Source organism: Petromyzon marinus, chromosome 60 (genome assembly GCF_048934315.1).
Source record: "Petromyzon marinus isolate PM22_M1 ecotype Great Lakes invasive population chromosome 60, UKy_Petmar_22M1.pri1.0, whole genome shotgun sequence".
Classification (NCBI taxonomy): domain Eukaryota; kingdom Metazoa; phylum Chordata; class Hyperoartia; order Petromyzontiformes; family Petromyzontidae; genus Petromyzon; species Petromyzon marinus.
Window position 1 is genome coordinate 7,359,463 of NC_133726.1, and position 20,537 is coordinate 7,379,999.

Here is a 20,537-nt window from a genome sequence, read left to right on the forward strand (position 1 = left end):
GATGGGTGGGCGAGTGGTTGGGTGGGCGAGTGGATGGGTGGGCGAGTGGATGGGTGGGCGAGTGGTTGGTTGGGCGAGTGGTTCGGTGGGCGAGTGGATGGGTGGGCGAGTGGATGGGTGGGCGAGTGGTTGGGTGGGCGAGTGGTTGGGTGGGCGAGTGGACGGGTGCGCAAGTGGACGGGTGCGCGAGTGGTTGGGTGGGCGAGTGGATGGGTGGGCGAGTGCATGGGTGGGCGAGTGGTTGGGTGGGCGAGTGGACGGGTGGACGAGTGGTTGGGTGGGCGAGTGGTTGGGTGGACGAGTGGTTGGGTGGGCGAGTGCATGGGTGGACGAGTGGTTGGGTGGACGAGTGGATGGGTGGGCGAGTGGTTGGGTGGGCGAGTGGTTGGGTGGACGAGTGTTTGACTTGAAGTGCGACGGTTTGAACACAGTCGGTGTCTGCGGGACATCTGTGCGGAGAAAAATAGCTTCTTAGCCCATGAGATTCCTCCTCCTGTATGAATAAATACAGTATTCTGATGAGTGTCTGGGGACAGAGGCAGTCAAATTCACGGGGAAGCAGTCGCCACAGCCGACGGCGTTGCTTGAATTCACGGCGTCACATTTGCCGAAACCACAGCAGAACGAAGCCCTCTCTATCCACTGGTGGCTTTGGTGGGTGCGTGCGGGTTTATCCTTCCTGTTTGAAAAATCAATACAAGTTACCTACGTACGACTGCCCCTCGTGGTTGCCAGCAGCTAAACGCAAATCGAGAGACTTGTGGACGATTGTCGCCTGCGTCGTAGTGAGCAAGTGGTGAAGTTATCTTCTTCCTCGTCCGCGAAAGCTTGCTTTTGGTGAGTTGTACACCAGTGTGTGTGTGTCGTGCAGATGAAGAGGTTTTTACTACTACTTGTACGATTGTTTCACGTCGGCAGTAATGAATGCGTGTCGATGTACAAGTACGCGGCATGTAGACTGTATCACAAGGCTGCTTTTAACACTAAACACACTACGCACCGCATTGGATCGAGTGTTATCACACTTACTAAAGTACTGCAATGTGTGTATATATAATCTTTGGTTCTTTCGGTAAAGTCACGTAGGTAGAGAAATAGAATTAAAAAATAATTATTCATCAAAATTATAATATCTTTTAATGTTTTTTATTTCGTATGGATTCCTGCGTTCGCGAAAGCTTCAAATCAAGAACGTACTACACAGTATATACATCGCAAATACACGGTACAAAGCACAGCCATTCTCGATCCACTGCTGGATAGAAAGCCTCTTTACACGCCTTGGTTTATGTGTGTGTGGGTTGTGAGCCATACTTCACCAATCTGGTCACTGCTGTGTCGGTGAAGGAGATTGAGGGTGGATTATATTTACGTAAGTCTGTAAATGAGGTTTAAAGGGCACCGATAAAGGGGTTGACGGGTTTGGTCGAAACTGGTTTCGTGGACGTGGCGTTCTTTGGTCTGCGGTGGCGGCAGTGTTCCTGCGACTCTGCCGAGCCAGCCACACCGTGGAAATTCCACATTCCTGTGGCTGGTCAAGAGCCTCCTTGCCCCAGTTGGGGATTATTTGCTCAATGATGAGTAGTGTACACGCAGTTGATTAATAATTATAGAACACGGAATGTATGTTTCTAAATGGTTAAGTTGGGGGAGGAGGGACGACGGCTGTTACCGTGACAAAATAAAACCCTTAATTTGTGCCCCCTAAATAAAACGTTAATTTAACACATCCCGTCAGCCGCACGCCTTGCATGGGAGTACAGTACCGCACTGTACATATCGGTCGCGTTGGTTGAATAAGAGTGCAGGGAAACACTTTAGGTTGTTTAAAAACAATCCTTTTAAACACCACGTGGAGACAAAGATAAGGGGATGAGGAATATTGTCCGCTTATATAATGCGTGATGTGTCACTGTGAACAGAGCGTCAGCCTTGACTGTTAAGATTATTAAGCTCTTGTTAGCAGACAGAGTGACTGTACGGTTGCGTACACTCTGTTCACTATCAACACAGCTTGTTATAGCAACACACCACTCACTCACTCACCACACACTCAGCCACACTACATGTCACAGCAACACACTCACCCACACTCACCACACACTCGCCACACTGCAGGTCACAACAACACACTCACCCACTCACCACACTGTATGTCACAGCAACACACTCACCAACACACTCACCTACACACTCACCAACACACTCACCCACACTGTAGATCACAACACAACTCACCCACACACTCACCATTTTGCAGGTCACAACAACACACTCACCAACACACTCACCCACACACCCACACTACATGTCACAGCAACACACTCACCCACCCTCCATGTCACAGCAACACACTCACCATACACTCACCACACTGCAGGTCACAACACACTCACCAACACACTCACCAACTCACTCACCCACACACCCACCACACACTCACCCACACACCACACACTCACCCACACTGCATGTAACAGCAACACACTCACCAACACACTTACTCACCACTGCAGGTCACAACACAACTCACACACTCACCACAGTGTAGATCACAACACACTCACCCACACACTCACCACACTGTATATCACAACACACTCACCCACTCACTCACCACACTGTAGATCACAACACAACTCACCCACACACACTCACTCACCACACTGCATGTCACAACAACACACTCACCCACTCACCACACTGCAGTTCACAACTACACACTCGCCCACACAACTCACCCACACACTCACCACACACATGAATAACTCACCAACACCACAGGGCACAACACAACTCACCCACACTCACCACACACTGTAGATCACAACACAACTCACCCACACATTCATCCACACATGAATAACTCACCAACACCACAGGGCCACTTCTCCCTGGCTCTTCGCTCTCACTCCTCTTTGGAATTCCCCCCTTGAGCCTCACGTTCTATTCATGCCACCAGGGAGGGCCCAATCAGCTGTGTGGCTCCGTTTTTACTCTTTTTCATGGACTTACTGCGTCTCCGTCGATTTGTCGCCGAAGCTCTTGGAACATGAGCAACAATATTGCACCGCTCCTGCTCCATTGAGATTGAAACAACAACCACGATCTTCAACAACAACAACAAACAACTCTCGAGCCTTTGCAAGGCCGCGCGCTCATTGTTGTTTATTGCACCAAGGGCGTCGAGGCTCTTTGTTAACCGTGCACAGAGAACGTGAAGAGAAAATCCCACCCCGCCAATATCTCGCCTCCTTATCTTCGCTTTGACGGTGCTTTATTGTTCGCCAGCTTGGCGTGTGTGTGTGTGGACTTTGCTTGGCAAAGTCTCCTTTTTAAATACACGGACAAAGTGCCCCTACGAAGACAGCTGCTGACAACACAAAGACAAAGATCCCCCGCGTAGACATTATGTACATTCTGGTGCAAGCGCCGCATTAGCGTAGTGCCCCTAAAGCCCGGCACACAAAGACACTCGACTGTTACAGTCGACATCCTGGTCCACATGTCTTGTGACGCCCCCTCCCCCACACCCCCACCCCGCTCCTCATTCCCTTCGCGATGGCTGCGAGTTGGGATGGGAAAAACCCAGCCGAGTCAACTTTGACTCGCACCACCACAACAACCACAACAACCCCGCTTCCCCTCCCTCCCTCTAGGGCGGGGAAATTCCACCACCACCACCACCACAGTTTTAAAAGCGCGGTCTTGTCAACGCTGCTGGTGTTAATCTGGGCGGGGTGGGGGTTTTTTTCTTCTCTATTTCTGCTTCTCTCTTTGGCTCACCTCCCAGACCCTTTAAAAGTCCCCCCCCCCCGGCCGAAGGTCTGGTATTTTGTCTGTTCTCGCCGACGGTGACTACTTAAATAATTATAGAGCGAGCTGTGGGAAGTTTCCACTTTTGCTTGCTGAACGGCTCTCCATGCCCTGTATATAAAAGGTCGGCTACGGTGAAGGGAGGGGGCGTCAGTTTGAACGATTGCGCTGCGGTGGTGGGATTCTGGTTATAAGCTTTGTGACCATCGATGGCAGCGCCTTACTAATATCGCACACTACTGCCTGGGTGCTCATTGGTAGTTGTGACAACGTCAATCCGGCAACGCAGGAGGTTTTGCCCGTTTCGTTTGTATAGTGGGAACCCCCCCCCCGAGTTAAATGCTACGTCTGAGTGAACAGTCATCTCAGTGACTGCCAACTATTTCTTCAGCCAGACAGAAGCCACTGCAACAGCAGCAGCAGCAGCAGCAGGAAACAAACCCCTCCGTCACATTCACACTTTCAAGAGATGGGAGTTCTAGATTCCGGTCCCCGTCGTTGCATCTTGCGTCCAGCAGCAGACGACGGCGACGAGGTGGCTGCGGCGATGACGGCGACGGTGGCGGAGATCGCGGCAGACGTGAAGAATTCCCTGCCCAAGAGCTTCAGCAGCTGCAACCTGGTGAGGGCCACCAGGATCCGAGATGCCGTGGCCGATGACCTCCGTGGGGGTCGCGAACCGTGCTTTGGCGGCATGCACACCCGCTCGGTGGCCCTGTTCGGCTTGGGGACGTACAGCGATGGCTTGAGGAGGCAACTGGAGAGGCATCTGCTGGAGATGGAGATGCAGGTGGAGCTGGAGAGGAGGAGGCTCCTCAACTGGTGCCCGCAGACGAGGCGTCTCTACCCCCTGAAAACTCCCGGTGAGTCCTGCAGCACATTCACTTTTTTGTGTTCAGTCCGGGTTGTCCTTACTTGCACGCACCGCCGGTTGCAACGTACATTGCAAGCGCGCGGTTGTAGTTTTCACACTGGAGCCTAATCGTATTTTTAGAAATTCGGTAAAAAGCTAAGTCACTTACAATGGCATCACATTGCCCGATCAACCAGAAATACGTTTATTTTTCGGAATATCTGGAATTCTCACAGCCCGATTTGTTTTGGGATTTAAACTGACAATCGGGCACACATCCCGAGCACGCATATATACTGCATTTATAATGCATGTATGTGCATCAGTAGGTTCATCTGTATGCACACATGAATCTGTGAACCTATGTATAGCATTGTTAATTATGAATATATTACGTTAACTTTTGTAGTCAGGCAAGTGGTGCTGTAGTTGCATGTGCGTTTCTACATGTGTATGCATGCAAAATGCAAAGCTTTCAAATGTTTGCCTACAAAATTTATATTTCATGTATGGTACATTGTAACTTATATCGGGAAGATGATTATGACAATTATTTTAAGGGGGGACGTTTTCTTTAAAATATTGCTGGCAATATATCAGATTACGTACGTTTGAATTACAGTAGACTCTCGATTATCCGCGCTAATGACGGGGAGGACGGCCGCGGATTTTTCAAAATTGCCGATAATCCAAAAAGATAAGCATTTTCCGTGGATCTCTGTGTCAAAAACACTCTCCTGCACTCGCGCAGAAGACTCGGCCCAATAAGTGGACAGCAGAGCCACGCCAATCAAAATCAATCAAACTCCGCCCACTGTTGTAAATATATGCAACCACTGTACTGTAGAGGGGATCGCGTGGATTTCGGATTAACCCACTTATATTAAACATTTCCAAGAATAGCAGTGTATAACTGTTTTTCGATTATTAATCTGGGCTTAAGGGTATTATTTCATGTCAAATTCTCAAGGTGCGCGGTTAATTCGCAGAGTGTGGAATCCAATTATTTCTCGGCAGTGCCGCACAGATATTGCCAAACATTGTGACTTGAAACGTTTGCTTTTGAAGGTTGTATGAAATTCCACATCGTTTCCTTTAAACACTGGGATAATTCAGGATCAGGGCACCTCGCCGTATCCTAGATTTCAGGGTCGACCGCGTCGTTGAGCTATCATTTGTGATAGCCAGGTCACCTCTGAAAAAGAGCTATAGGTTAGATAATACATAGTTAAAATGTAGTTAAATGTTTGTATAATAATTATTATTATCGTAAGTATTACGCACGGAATGTTTAACGGAGTGCTTCCCCGTCCTGCGCGCCGGCGCCCCCACAGGCGACGGGAACTGCTTGGTGCATGCAGCGTCGCTGGCCATGTGGGCCGTGTCGGACTCGGAGTGCACGCTGCGATCCGCCATGCACTCCTCGCTGTGCGACCCGGGGCTCGCCGCGAACTTCCGCCGCCGCTGGATGAGGAGCCGCGCCTCCGCCGACGGAGCGGAGGAGCTCGGATTCCGATATTCCACACGGGTACGACGACGACGAGCGCCTTTCTTATTTTTGAAACACCTTGGACGTAGCTAGGGGTTTGTTGCCACCTCGAGAGGTGCAACAAACAAACGAATGGGGGCATGTCCTGGAGAGAAGGTTAAGACTATCTAATCATGCCGGAAAGAGCGGGAAGACCACGGACATTAACGCTTTGTGCTTCGAGTGGTGAATTATTACGTAGGATTTTTTTTTTTCATGGGAAGACTCGCGGATATTACCATGGACAGCAACCCTATCTCCCGTGGTTATTTTGTCCAGTCTCAAAATTCGTCCAATGAAACTCATGTCCTCCCGTTATCCATCCATCTGTGCTGCAAACTAATTTTTGTAACATTAAGTGCATTTTAGGCGAGTCTATCGGATAAGCCCCAGCGTTAAATTACACGTTCCTTCACCGACAGCAAGTCAGCAATATCGTTCATCCAACATGGAAAGAAATGCAGCTCGCTCTACCTGAGCCAGTTGGCTTTTGATAAGTACAGCTTAGAGTACATGGACACAACTCTTATTCTTGGTTACCTGATGGATCCAACAACCCTGTTTGGTACAGCGACCGCGTTGCCGCAAACGGGCGCTTACTGACGCAAACGTTGACCAACTTTCGTTCCACAGGACTGGGAGGAGGAGTGGAGCAAGGTGGTGGAGATGTCTAGGCCTACGGAACACTCGTCACGCGACGGCTTCCGCTTTCAGTCACTGGAGGAGATTCACATCTTCATCCTGGCCAATGTGCTGCGTCGACCCATCGTCATTATCTCAGGTACACACACACACACACGGGGTCTTGATAGTCGCTGCCATAGCACGACACCCTTTTTGTCAGTCCGCTGTTGGGTGACGGCCTCTCTACGTGGGCCACGCAGGTCGTCGAGGGTTATTGGACCACAACCGCGCTGGTCAGTGCGAGTTGGTGAAGGCCCAGGGGGGGCATATATGTTAGAGCATCAAAGTCCAACAGTATACAACAAATATATTTTGCTGCACCGCCCCCTGCTGACAACATAGCCCTTCCGTTATTTCATAAGTAAATTATCCACGCAACCCTCCTGGCTCGGCTTTGCTTTGCTGCCGAGGTCCAACAGGATCCGGGTGATGTGGTCACGGGCTCTTCGATGAGCGTGTACGCTCGTCACTGTCGTTCGACTGTCGTAAGCGCGTCGCACGTTTTCCATGCGAACTCACGCCCTCATTCTTGTTCGCACGCACGCACGCACAGATGTCGTGCTGAGGAGTCTCGCCAGCGGGTCCACCCTGGCGCCGCTAAACATATCCGGGATCTACCTGCCCCTCAACTGGCCTGCGAGCGCATGCTACCGCTACCCGCTCGTGCTGGGCTTCCACAACGGACACTTCGCCCCCCTCGTCTGCATGCAGGATGGCCCAGCTGGTGAGGCCAAAGTTCAAGGGGTCATCGCAGCCCCATGCTCGTTGATGCGCCCGAACGTTCTGCCGGATCTCATAGTTTCTAAATTGTCCGACCTCAGAGGCCTAATCCCACAGTCGCATTCGGTGTCTGCTATCTAGGCGTTGATTAAATCGCATTTGGCGCCGCGTAATCCGGAGTCAATCGGACTGTTCACTCCATTCCAAACTTAACATAAACTACATTAACGCAGACAAATAATCTGGCGATGAATCCACTCTTATCTCGACTGGCATCTCTACATGCTCTGGAGCAGGGCAATTGCCCCAAAACGTCACCGGTTATGTACTCGTTCTTTTAAAGGCCAGAGTGCTATCTCCTTCGTACCGGGTGACATTTGCGTCGGGTGCTGGAGAGACATTGTACCCACGCAGCCTTAGCCCGAGAGAACTAATTACGGTCGCAGTATTTGGTTGCGACTTCCGTGACCGCCCGTCTTCACCCGCGTTGCTTTTATTTTTGTCACAGCCGAGCAGCGCAAGCAGCACGCGTTCCCGCTGGTGGACAGGCACCGTGCCACCCTCCCCCTGCAGTTTCTGCTGCCCGAGGAGGAGCAGCACAAGACGTTGCTGCTGCAGGAGTACATGGACACTCAGGAGGTGGCGCTGCCAGTCCAGAGAGCCTCCGCCCCCATCCTCATTGCAAGGTGATTTTTACCGCGCTTTGTTAACGATGAGGAGTTGCACGCGCTGGGCCGCTCGCCCGTACGCCAGCTGACGAATAAAAGCCGACGTTACGATATCGGAACGTCGCACGAATGTATTCTAACCCCAGCGGCATCCCCCAGGTTGCCACCTGTGAATACGGGCGACGACCTGGATCTGGTGAGCGACTACCGAGAGGTGGTGGAACGAAAATTCCGCGCCAGCACGGTCCGGGCGCCAACCTCTGCCCTCCGAGCTCCGGTGGCCCGGCGCGCGGACGATGCCGCCAACGCGATGTACTCGGCCACCAACGAGGCGTGCAGCACGCCGGGCTGCGGCTACATGCGCTCCGTTCACACGGGCGCCTTCTGCCACGAGTGCATCAAAAAGCTCCGCGCCGGCAGCGCCGGTGTTGTCGGCGGCACCGGCGGCTTCGGCGACGCGGTGGGAAGGAGGGCGCTCGCGACGACTCCGCATTTGGAAGCCCCAGAAGCGGCGGAAGCTCGCGACGCGGAAGTCCGGGGTGCCGCTGCGCCGCCTCCGCCGTCGCCGACCGGCGTCTTGCCGTCGGCGCCGGAAGTTCCGGCGCTCCTCGTGGAACCGAGCGGTATGAAGTGCTCCTCGCCCACGTGCCCCTTCACAGGCGACCAGACGCTCTCGGGCTTGTGCCAGAACTGTTTCCACCTCCGGCAGGGACGCCGCTCGGCCAGCGTAGACGTCGGCGGCGGCGCCGGCGGCGCCGGCGGCGCCGAGCTTCTGACCGGCGCCGGCGCCGGCGGCCACGCCGCGGAGCGCCGGCGCGAGGACGACGCGCACGACCGCTGCAGCGGCTGCGGGGAGGGGGCGGCGCTGGGCAGCATCGCGCTGTGCCAGGCGTGCGTCGACAAGCCGTCGCTGGCGCCGACGATCCGCCGCGAGGAGGGAGGCCGCCGGGCCGCCGAGCCGGCGCGCGGATCGGCTGGGGGGGCGGCGGCCGTGGTCGCCGCGACGATGGAAGCGCCCAGAAGCGAGAAGTGCAAGACTCCCGGCTGCGATTTCTTCGGGACGGCGACGAAGGAGTTCTTCTGCACCATCTGCTTCCTGCAGCACTTGGAGAATAGAGGTGAGCTCGGGGTTGGGTTGCCACCCGTCCTGGTTTTCGCAGGACCGCTCCATCTCGGGAAATCTCTTTAGGTTTTCCCAGGACGTTAACACTCCGGCTATTGTCAGTCGCGTAGCAATACAGCCTCTTCCCTTTTCCGGTATTGTGAGATGTTAATTGTGAAGTAATGGGTATTTCTTATCCCCATGGAGAGACTGGCCCCCTCCATACAACTGTGGAATTTCCACCACTGGCTCAAGGCCTCCGATGGATACGAGCACCGCGTTTTGAGCAGGGGGAACACCGGAACCTTCGACCGATGATTCTCCCCCAGGTTCTGGATTTCCGTTTCCCATGTGGCCGACGTAACTCACTTCATCGCAGGCTTTCAGATGCACTTCTCCGGCCGTCTGGCAGGCTCTTCCGATATTAGGAAGCCACTTGAGCTATGGACATTTAAATTCTAAACTAATTTTTTATAACTGTTTTTTGTGTTTAGTTTGTTGTCCTGTCCCCCCCCCCCGCCGCACCTCTGATTGGCACGGTTGGCTACGTACGGTGCGAAAGAACTTACATTCATATGTGGAGACCTATGGCCTCACACTGAAACCCACAGACACATCACACAGAGACCCATGGACTCCGCACACTTTATCGCGCGCTTTCAGATCCGCTTCTTTGTTTAGCTTGTTGCTCTTCCCCCCACACCTCCAATTAGCACGTACGACTCTCGGGCCAGACGCAGTGTCGGATTAAGCTAGTGCGGGGCCTGTAGCATATGTTATTAAGGGGACCTAAATAAAAAAAAAACACATTCTTAACTTGCATAGTAAAGTAATTGTATTTTTTTCGTTTGCTATACAGCCAGATAATACGACAAATCTCTAACCTTAAACACCCAGTCGTTGATAAAAGTTGAAGGCAGTATAGTACTACAGTAATAGAGCAAGTGCAGAATTACTGAACCGGAATTGATAGCTTGAAAGCATTTAGCGTGGGGCCCTTGAAAGTGCGGGGCCCGTAGCATTTGTAGCTACTTGTGCTACTACGATAATCCGGCACTGGCCGGACGATCGCTGCCAACTCCACTCACTCGCACTCTCCACTTAGCGCCACACACACACACACACAGCCATCGCACGTCCTGACGGTCGCTTGACCTTTTAAAAAAAATATTTCTCTCTCAACTCTTCTTCTTTCACCAACAGCGGCGGACGAGACGCAGCCAGGCGGCCGGAACGGCGAGCCTCCCAGAGGGCCCCCCGCCGCAGGGCCTGCGAGGCAAGAGGGGGGCCGGGTTCAGTGCGTCACGCTCGCCTGCCGGCAACTCGGCAAACCAAGGCTGGACGGCTGCTGCACCGATTGCTACCTGAACAGGGCTTCCGAACGCGAAGAGTGGGTGCCAGCCCTGGAGCTCAGAGCGGTGAGTCTTGTTTGTTTTCAGTAGCGATAATATCCGTAGTGATAATATCCGCAAAAAAAGTTTGGGGATTTTGTTGTTGTTTTGGGTTAGATCGCGTGGGTCGTTTAACCCCCGCCACCACCCGACACGGCCAAATTAGCAAGGTTTGTCACGTAAACAGAACGCGCAAATTAGTGACTACTTTAGCACACCCGATGTGTTGGAGAGTGAACCCACATTTACAATTTGAGTACTGTGACATTTCGCTGGAGATTTTACAAACAGCTTCATCAGGCGATGTGCTATAATTGCCTGATTAATTGCCTGCGTTAACGAAACATATTTACGCGATTATTATGGATAACATTGGTCGTGAAAGCCTACGTGTTCAACTGTAGTAATAATAATTTACCAACATTTTCGAGGCTAGACTCAGACCATCATTGTCATTCTCATTGATTATTCATAGTGTGCCTCCCATGCAGTAAATGTCGAGGCGCCCCCTGCGATTGGGCACATGTTGAGAATTGGACAACAAAGGTTTAATTATAAGGGCTGCAGAGATGTAGATACCCATAGACACACACAGAACTATAGACACACACAGAGAGACCCATAGACACACACAGAAACCCATAGACTCACACAGAAACCCATATCCTCGCACAGAGACACATAGACTCACACAAAAACCCATAGACCCACACAGAGACACATAGACTCACACAGAGACCCATATCCTCGCACAGAGACACATAGACTCACACAGAGACCCATAGACTCGCACAGAAACACATAGACTCACACAGAAACCCATATCCTCGCACAGAGACACATAGACTCACACAGAGACACATAGACTCACACAAAGACCCATAGACTCGCACAGAAACCCATAGACTCACACAGAAACCCATATCCTCGCACAGAGACACATAGACTCACACAAAGACCCATAGACTCGCACAGAAACCCATAGACTCACACAGAAACACATATCCTCGCACAGAGACACATAGACTCGCACAAAGACCCATAGACTCACACAGACACCCATAGACTCACACAAAGACCCATATCCTTCGCACAGAGACACATAGACTCTCACAGAAACCCATAGCCTCAAAATCTCCGCCGGCACCAACTTGGCAAAATCTTTAATTTTCCCCAAAAAATCTTGCTGTCTTCACCCGCAGGCTCCGGCAGCCGCTCCCAAGTGCCGCACAGAATCCTGCGCGGACGACGCAACCACGGGTGGCACCCTGTGCGCCGCCTGCCGCTGCAGAAGCGAACAGCTGCGGCACACCCACCCGCAGCGGCTGCAGCGGAGGCAGACTTCCGGGGCGGCGGATCGTCCCGCTGAGCGCGAGCCGGTGGTCGCGCGCCGGAACAAGTGCCGGGCTCCCGGCTGCGAGCACTACGGCAACGCCGGCTGCAACGGCTACTGTAACGAGTGCCACGCGATGATCCAGCTGTACGGACAGTGATACGCGGGCGGGCGCACGACCCTGAGATTCACAGCATGGTTGACGGCGGCGAGAGGACGGATTGGCCCGGTCACCGTGCCGAGCCCCTCTGCCGGATTGGGCTGTCCCCGTAGCGGCGGTGGCGGTTGTGGCGGGGAAGGCGTCGGAGCCGAGATGAGGCGGCGCAGCGGTGAGATCGATCTGGGCGGAACGACCACAGTGACGGCGTTAGGTGTAAGCGGCTGGTTTCACGAGAATAAATAGGGCGCGTCAATTAAACAGCTGTTGCTTTCGGGTCGTGCCGACGACGTCCACGAGCTGGAACGGCACAACCGCGAACACCCACGCCGCGGTAGAATGTTTGCCATTGAAGTGTCTACGCTTCACTCAAGCTGGCGCAACAATTTGTGGCGATCTATTCACCGGACAGTCCTCGCGATTAAATCCGCTGTGCTGCCATTTGTGCCGGAGGTGGGCACGGTGGTACAGAGCTCACCGCCTCGTGGAATCGTATCTGGGTCGTGACTCTACATCACTCTCAGATCATTCAAATGAGCCCCAGTTTTTGTGGCACGTGTAGCAGTGGTTTTGCCATGGAGGTCAGGAACCATACGTGGCAGAGGAGACATTTAGTGCTGTGCCACCCCACACTACTTTGAGTTGTAGTTTTATTTTTTGACACAAGGTCACGCATACAAATTGCATCTTAAAATACTGTCGGATTTCTGCCAGAGGAACCACAGATGATGCTTTGGGGGGGAGGGGGGGGGAGGAAAGGCAGCCTAAACCTGTGCAAATAAATGCCCAAGCTCTGTGGTCCTTGAGTTGGATGTTTGGCCAACCCAATGAACGGAGTGCTGGGAATAAATACGTGCGTGCGAGGGGGTGGTGGGTTTTGTTTCTGATTTGGTGCTGTTTTCATTTGGGACCATAATATACATGGCGGCGGGGGGGGGGGGGGTCATGTTTCAGTGGTGTTCAGTGCATATATATGTGAAAATACATTCAGGGAGGCCAATCACTATGCATATGGAGAAGTGAAGTCACAGTTTTGTGAGATCGCTCATCAAATTACAGTAAAACCTTGGATTGCGAGCATAATTCGTTCCGGAAACATGTTTGTAATCCAAAGCACTCGTATATCAGTTGTGCTCACGTGACGCTCGGCAGACAAAGCGTGTATACGTACACTACTCGTATTGCAAGACCGCGCTCGTTTATCAAATTAATATTTATTTAAAATTATTGTGTCGTCTTGCAAAACACTCGCAAGCCAAGTTACTCACAATCCAAGGTTTTACTGTATTTCCTTTTGCTGTAAATGCCTCCAGCTGGGAATCTCACTCCACTCTGTCCATAACTTATGGGTGGGGGGATTGCTCAGGTTTCATTCCTCTCTGCGTCTCTGCCTCTATTACACTGTGGCTGTGTGTGTGTTATTGCCTGTGAGCCGTGTCTCAACTGGGTAGAACTTCCCCCCGGTAAATATCGAGGGGTTCTCCCAAAAACTAACGGAAAATGAATACAACCCCAGGAAGCGTGACCTTGAAAATAACAAGCTGACATTTGTTTGAGTGGCACCCGAATAGAATTAATCTAAAGAGGCCGTTAATTTTTATAGCAAATGTTACACCCCAAACCTCACAACCTTCAAACCTCACAACCCCAACCCCCCGAACCTGGCCTCCCAATTGTTTGTCATCTCTCGCCGTGATTTCGTCATCTGGGACCGGGCAGGCGATTCGTCATTCGCACGCGCTGCTTATGCCACAAACTAAGCACACAAACAAAACGGAGAGGGCATTGCTGGTGCAGCAGCAGCAGCAGCCAATGTGAAGAGCAAAACATCGCAAAGCCCGATCTTTACACAAGCCCAATCTGGGAGTTTTTGCCAAAAATGATGACGTCACCCTGCTGCTCTATTTAAGACCGAGAGCAAGTGGAGAGGGCTTTACCATTCTGGCGAATTGCCCGATGATGCTGGATGTAATTACCAGCGAAACGTCGTACTACTCAAACTGTAAATGTTGTGGATTCACTCTTCAACACACCGGTGGGCTAAAGTAGTGAACTATTTTGTCTTTTGTCAACGTGACACTTTTTTTTTCTGATTGGCCGTGTCGGGTGGTGGAGGGTTACAACACATTTATAAATAACGCGATCTAACTAAAAAACCTTTATTATGAATAATATTGGTCGCGAAGGCCCACGTGTTAAACTGATGGATCCTTGAGTAGCAATTGACCCTGACAAAGGTGACGATTCATCCATCGGGACGCCAAGCGCAGAGGGATGGGTCTTTACATGCCCGTGATTTAAACACCGCAGCTGCAGCACGCCCCAAAGACAAAGTGGCATCTTGTGAGCTTCGGGAGGACTACGTTTTCATCACCTGGGTTTGAATTGCAGCAACGAACCATTGCAAAATATTGCACATTTTATTTGTTCATACGTATGTATATTTTGTTTGTTTTTAAACAACCGTTTGCAACACTTGAGTAATATGCAAACGCGCGTTGCAATTTCTGTCAATTTAGTTTGTTTACGTACAACTGTTTTGCATAGTAATTTAATTCCTTAGCTATAACGGGGACTGTAAATCCGAATTAAACGATTGCTGTTGGCAAGAAAGTCGTTATCGTGGTGCATTTAATTTTGTACTTTTCGTCACAGTCATGGTTATTGCCGTCCGTTTCAGTGCCGAAATTTTCTTGACGATGGAATTCCGCGACGCGCAAAGCTCGCCCGCAAAAACAAAATGCCCTGTGACATGTGCGGGCAGGTAGGCCGTGATGGCGTGATGTTAACTGTCTCGCCTGGTATGCAGGAGATCGTGGGTTTGGTCACGACCCCGATGCCTGTGGTTTATTTGGAGTTTGCGTCTCTCTCTCTCACTGTGGTCACGTTGATTTTTCTCCGGGTCCTCCGGTATTTCCCTTCACATTTATAATCGCCGTCATGCATTTTAGTGTATTTGGCTGCTGTACATTTCCACGTGATAAGCCACTTCGTTGACCTATCATGTGTTATAGCCAGTTTGCTTCTGAAAAGGAGATATATAGCCCGGTGGGCCTTACCTGGTGGAATGAAAAAAAAAATAGTTTAGCTTTAGGTCGGTGGTGCATTTCTCGTGGCACGGTTTCTCACGGTGGCTACGCGGGAGGTAAGCAAAGCTCGTGTCGCGAGCACCTTCGTCGCGTCGTCAAATAGTTTCAACTCGTAATACAACGCTCGGCGTTCGCTCATCGAAGAGGGCGGGAGAGAGGACCGCTCTGGAGGCTCGAGGAGGAGGAAGAACCGCAGACGAACGGGAAGGTAGCAGCAGTCGCGTGATGATCAGTCGCCAAATCCGCCTCCTCCCAAGCTCTGCGGTCCTCTTCATATAGAGGTGTTAAAGGCCAATTCGTTTTTTTTTTACATTTGGGGAGGAAACCCACACGTGCGAGGGTGAAACGCTCGATCCCACACAGGTGGCACATGTCATCCACGCTTGCTGTTACTGCATTCTCCTGGCGAGCCAAGGTTATGGAACCTCGACGCTCAAGGATGAAGGGAGTTTCACAACATTCGTGTGATCCACCAACCCTTGGCTGCCTCCGTTGCGCGGCCATGGGCTCGCCCATCTTTTCAACTCGACATGGTGGTCCAGATGTCTTGAGACTCTCCACATTCAATTGAAAGCTAACATGTTTTTTGTTTCATTTGTATATTCATTGAACACATTTTTTAAAGTTTTACGTTTTAGAGAATTATGTAAAGCGGACCAAACAGCCGGTCAAAATTCTCAGTCTGCACGTGGTCTATTCATTATCAACAATTTGCGCAGGAGTGGCAGGACGATGAGGTTCAATGCAAATCGGATCGCGTGTGCAGAATCGTGGGGAGATGAAGGGGCTTTTTTGGGGTTCTCCTCGCAGTGTATTTACTGAGCGGCGAGAAATGACGACGATGGTGATGATGAATTCCCCTCGTAAAAAAAAATCGCACGGAACCGAGTCGGATGTCACCAACCCCTGGAGTTGAAATTGCCCCCTTGGAAGTTATTTTTACACAATATGGTCAGCTGGGGGGGGGGGAGTTTCGGGTGGGAATTTACAAACTCCACCCACCAACCAAACAACCACTCCCTCCCCCCCAATTCGCCTCTCTCAATCCTAACGACGTTCTGGAAACTCCAGCTTGACTCATGGGCGCAAAGCGGAATTCAGATCGGACAAATGATTTCACAAACCCAGTCCCCCGCCCCGCCTGCCACCCGAGCGTGCACTCGCAGCAGGAACAGAATGTGCTGCTCGTGGTGAGGCTTTGTTGACATTGACGTCACGTGATGACGGCCACTTCCCCTCGAGAGCTCAGTGTTTTGTGTGTGTGTGTGCGTGTGTGTATCTTCTTCGCCGGTTGGAAACATTTAGGCTGGTCTGCCTACGATTCATCCTGGGTTTAACCAGGCTGGATTGTGTGAGGAGCTCACAAATCCTTGAAAGATCTGGGCAAGGTCCCATCGGTGAGCTCCGGCAGGCAAGGCAGCGTTGGCTGGGTCATGTAGCCCGCATGCCCAGCCACCGCATACCTAAACATCTTTTGTTCGGCCGGATCGAGGGGGCTAAACGGGCGCGGCACGGGCTAGAGAAGAGATGGAGTGACGTGGTACAGGAGGACGTGGAGCTGAGTGGACTTGCCGATGACTGGTATCAGCGGTGTCAAGATCGGCCTCTGTGGAGGAGGCTCGTCAAGGACGCTACTGGGCAGTTGGAGGCAGTCGCCCTCCAACAACAACGGAGGGCGGAGGAGCGACGCTCACAACAACGAGCGGAGCGCCGGGTGGCTAAAGCACAGCAGTTTGGCACAGTAGGGGGCACAGGTGGTGCATCAGCCAGTCATCTCAGTCAGTCGACCCGTGGCACCTGGGTCTGCCCCGTGAATGCCTGCCAGCGGGCGTTCGACACTTCACGTGGCCTCAAGGTGCACATGGCCTGGCACAAGCGTCGTGGTGACGTCACCGCCACTTAGTGGCCAATGGCGGTTGTTGTGTGCGTGCGTGTGCGTGCGTGTGTGTCTCTATAGTTGTGTGTGTGTGTACGTTGAGGGTGCCCCGGTGGCTAGGAGATGGTATCTTCCTCGCCTGGCTCCACAGGAGGTCGTGGATTCGATCCCGACCCTGACGCCTGCTGTATATTTGGACGTGGTCATGTGGACTTTTCGCTGGCAGATATACAAATCATTTGGTGGTAATGCTTCTGCATTGGCAGCGGTGCCTTAAAATGAAAATATATAATAGGCCACCTTTCGTCAATCTTCATCGAACATAAATCCAGAACGACAATTTATGTATCGTCCCTTTAATACGGCGCTGTTATTGACGAATGCGTTAAGTTGTTTTGCCAGACCTTTATTGGAAATAAACCCCTCCGTATCAAAATGGGTCCAAGTTCGCCGAAAAATGATTTGTTAAAACAATAATTAGCGCCACTGTGGAGAATATAAGCAACGCCGTGACATTGCAAACACGTGGCAGTTCACTAGCGTGAGATTTTTGGAAACCCAAACCCTGCTGATGAGCCATCGGATGTCGAAACCGGTCCAGAGTGTTTTTTTTATTATCTCCCAAAAGGGCCGTCTGCTGGCCGATGGGATGTAATGTACTTATATGGTTTTTTTTTATATGCGGAGAGACAGATAACAGGGAGGGGAGGCATATTGTCTGCTTATTTATGGGCCCTTGCTGTGGTTCACATGGCGTGACGGGTGGTCGTAAACTTCAGAGGCGTTACAAAGTGTCACTTGTAACCAAGGCCTTGACACAGTCGCCGTGAGATGTTCAAGCTAAGCCACCTCTGGACCCATGGAAATTCCGCAACGGTGTTAGCCCGAGCAAAGATAACCGAGTGAGTCGCGCATGCATCGCGAAACAACGTCGGCATACTTCGAGTGATTTGCGTTCATTCTTCGACTCTTGATTCACGACGGCTCTTCGACAATTGCGCATTCATGGTATGTCAAGTGCCTGACTACAGATGACCACTGACGCATCGAAACCAGTCTAGCCTGCCTTGAGAAAGCAAAAACACGCAACCCGAAAGCAATGTTCCAGGTCAGTGGCGATACTACATTGAGGGTGCAGGCGGTGCAACTGCACCAGGGCTCATAGACTGTATGGATTGACTCAGTTTTGTTTCTAAAAAAAAAGTATGTTTGTTTTACCGGGTAAGGGCTACTGAGCTATACAGCTCTCTTTCAGAAGCGACCTGGCCACAAATGATAGCTCAACGAAGTGGCTTATCACGTGGACATTTATAGCAGCCAAATACTCTAAACGCACGTTTCTCAATGTGGAGGGAAAAACCGGAGAAAAAATCCACGCGACCACGAGAATCCAAACTCCAAATATGCAGACGTCGGGATCGAACCCAAAGACTCATGGATACCAAGCGAGGTAATTCAGATCTTGCCACCAAAGCACTGGTCCAGGCTGAACAATGATGCGGCAAAATATGTACCGTCTATCTGGACCAGCTCAATTGTCCCGTAAATCACGTGACTTGTGTGTGACCACCCCGACTCTGTAGCCTGGTGGTGGTGGTGGCTACGCTGCTGCATGTGGGTTGCCAGTAGTGCAGCACTGTTTGGAGGCAGCAACAGAGGTTTGGTGGATCACACACACACACGTGCTGTGAAACTCCCTTCCAGTGGACGTCGAGGTGCTGCCACATACTCTGAGCACGCCAGGAGAAGGCGGCGCAGCAAATGCGGACTCCACCTGTACCGACCGTGTACGGGATAGAGTGTTTCACCCTCGCACGCGTAGGTTTTCCGGCTCCCTCCTACATATAAACACTCGTCATTAATTGGCCGATAACATCTCGATATAAAGAGGACTGCAGAGCTTGGGCAAGTGTCCGTTGCGCCGGCTCTGCATCGCCGCCCTGGCTCGCTGCTGCTGCTGGTGCTGCCTTCCCGCTCGTCTGCGGTTCCTCCTCCTGTCTCCTCAGAGTCGTCCCCCATCTCTCCACACCTGTCAACAACCCCTTATCAGTGCTGCCTACCTTAGCACAGACCAATTCGGACCGTATTGGTCTCCCCGTGCCCCTTATGAATCTCAACGTTCATCCTACAAAGTCCCATCACAAGGGAGAGATACAAACAGAGACTTTTTTTGCCCGTATTGAAACGGCTGTACGCCGTATGGATCTGAAAAATCAATTTCCCTGTACAATAGTACAGGTACACCGCATGGGTTGACACGGTATGTATGTGTAATCACAAATTAGCCTGCATGCCGTGTGAGGGGACTAGTGGCCACGGGAGGTAATGACAGGGGTATCAGTTGTGAATGTGAAGGGACTGGTGGCCACGGGGGGTAATGACAGGGGAGTCAGCTGTGAGTGTGAAGGGACTGGTGGCTACGGGAGGTAATGACAGGGGTATCAGTTTTGAGTGCGAAGGGACTGGTGGCCATGGGAGGTAATGACAGGGGAGTCAGTTGTGAGTGTGAAGGGACTGGTGGCCACGGGAGGTAATGACAGGGGAGTCAGTTGTGAGTGTGAAGGGACTGGTGGCTACAGGAGTTAATGACAGGGGAGTCAGTTGTGTGTGCGAAGGGACTGGTGGCCACGGGAGGTAATGACAGGGGAGTCAGTTGTGAGTGTGAAGGGACTGGTGGCTACAGAAGTTAATGACAGTGGAGTCAGTTGTGAGTGTGAAGGGACTGGTGGCCACGGGAGGTAATGCCAGGGGAGTCAGTTGTAAGTGTGAAGGGACTGGTGGCTACAGGAGTTAATGACAGGGGAGTCAGTTGTGAGTGTGAAGGGACTGGTGGCCACGGGAGGTAATGACAGGGGTATCAGATGTAAGTGCGAAGGGACTGGTGGCCACGGGAGGTAATGACAGGGGAGTCAGTTGTGAGTGCGAAGGGACTGGTGGCCACGGGAGGTAATGACAGGGGAGTCAGTTGTGAGTACGAAGGGACTGGTGGCCACGGGAGGTATTGACAGGGGAGTCAGTTGTGAGTGTGAAGGGACTGGTGGCTACAGGAGTTAATGACAGGGGAGTCAGTTGTGTGTGCGAAGGGACTGGTGGCCACGGGAGGTAATGACAGGGGAGTCAGTTGTGAGTGTGAAGGGACTGGTGGCTACAGGAGTTAATGACAGTGGAGTCAGTTGTGAGTGTGAAGGGACTGGTGGCCACGGGAGGTAATGACAGGGGAGTCAGTTGTGAGTGTGAAGGGACTGGTGGCTACAGGAGTTAATGACAGGGGAGTCAGTTGTGAGTGTGAAGGGACTGGTGGCCACGGGAGGTAATGACAG

The 20,537-nt window shown here is 51.8% G+C and overlaps 1 protein-coding gene across 4 annotated transcripts; it reads left to right on the top strand.

Moving 5' to 3' along the window:
• Positions 1–460: 460 nt before the first annotated feature.
• TNFAIP3 (TNF alpha induced protein 3) lies at positions 461–14,868 on the top strand. 4 transcript variants are annotated; one of them, XM_032976792.2, is made up of 9 exons: positions 461–837; positions 3,043–4,679; positions 6,004–6,197; positions 6,831–6,978; positions 7,435–7,605; positions 8,110–8,287; positions 8,429–9,387; positions 10,575–10,789; positions 11,965–14,868. In XM_032976792.2, exons 2-9 carry the CDS (start codon positions 4,286–4,288, stop codon positions 12,253–12,255), a joined length of 2,550 nt encoding a protein of 849 aa, XP_032832683.2. In that variant the 5' UTR covers positions 461–837; positions 3,043–4,285; the 3' UTR covers positions 12,256–14,868. The 4 variants fall into 4 exon arrangements, with proteins under 4 accessions (XP_032832683.2, XP_032832685.2, XP_032832684.2 ...); XM_032976794.2 differs by having other exon boundaries at positions 4,332–4,679; XM_032976793.2 differs by having other exon boundaries at positions 4,335–4,679.
• Positions 14,869–20,537: the final 5,669 nt, after the last annotated feature.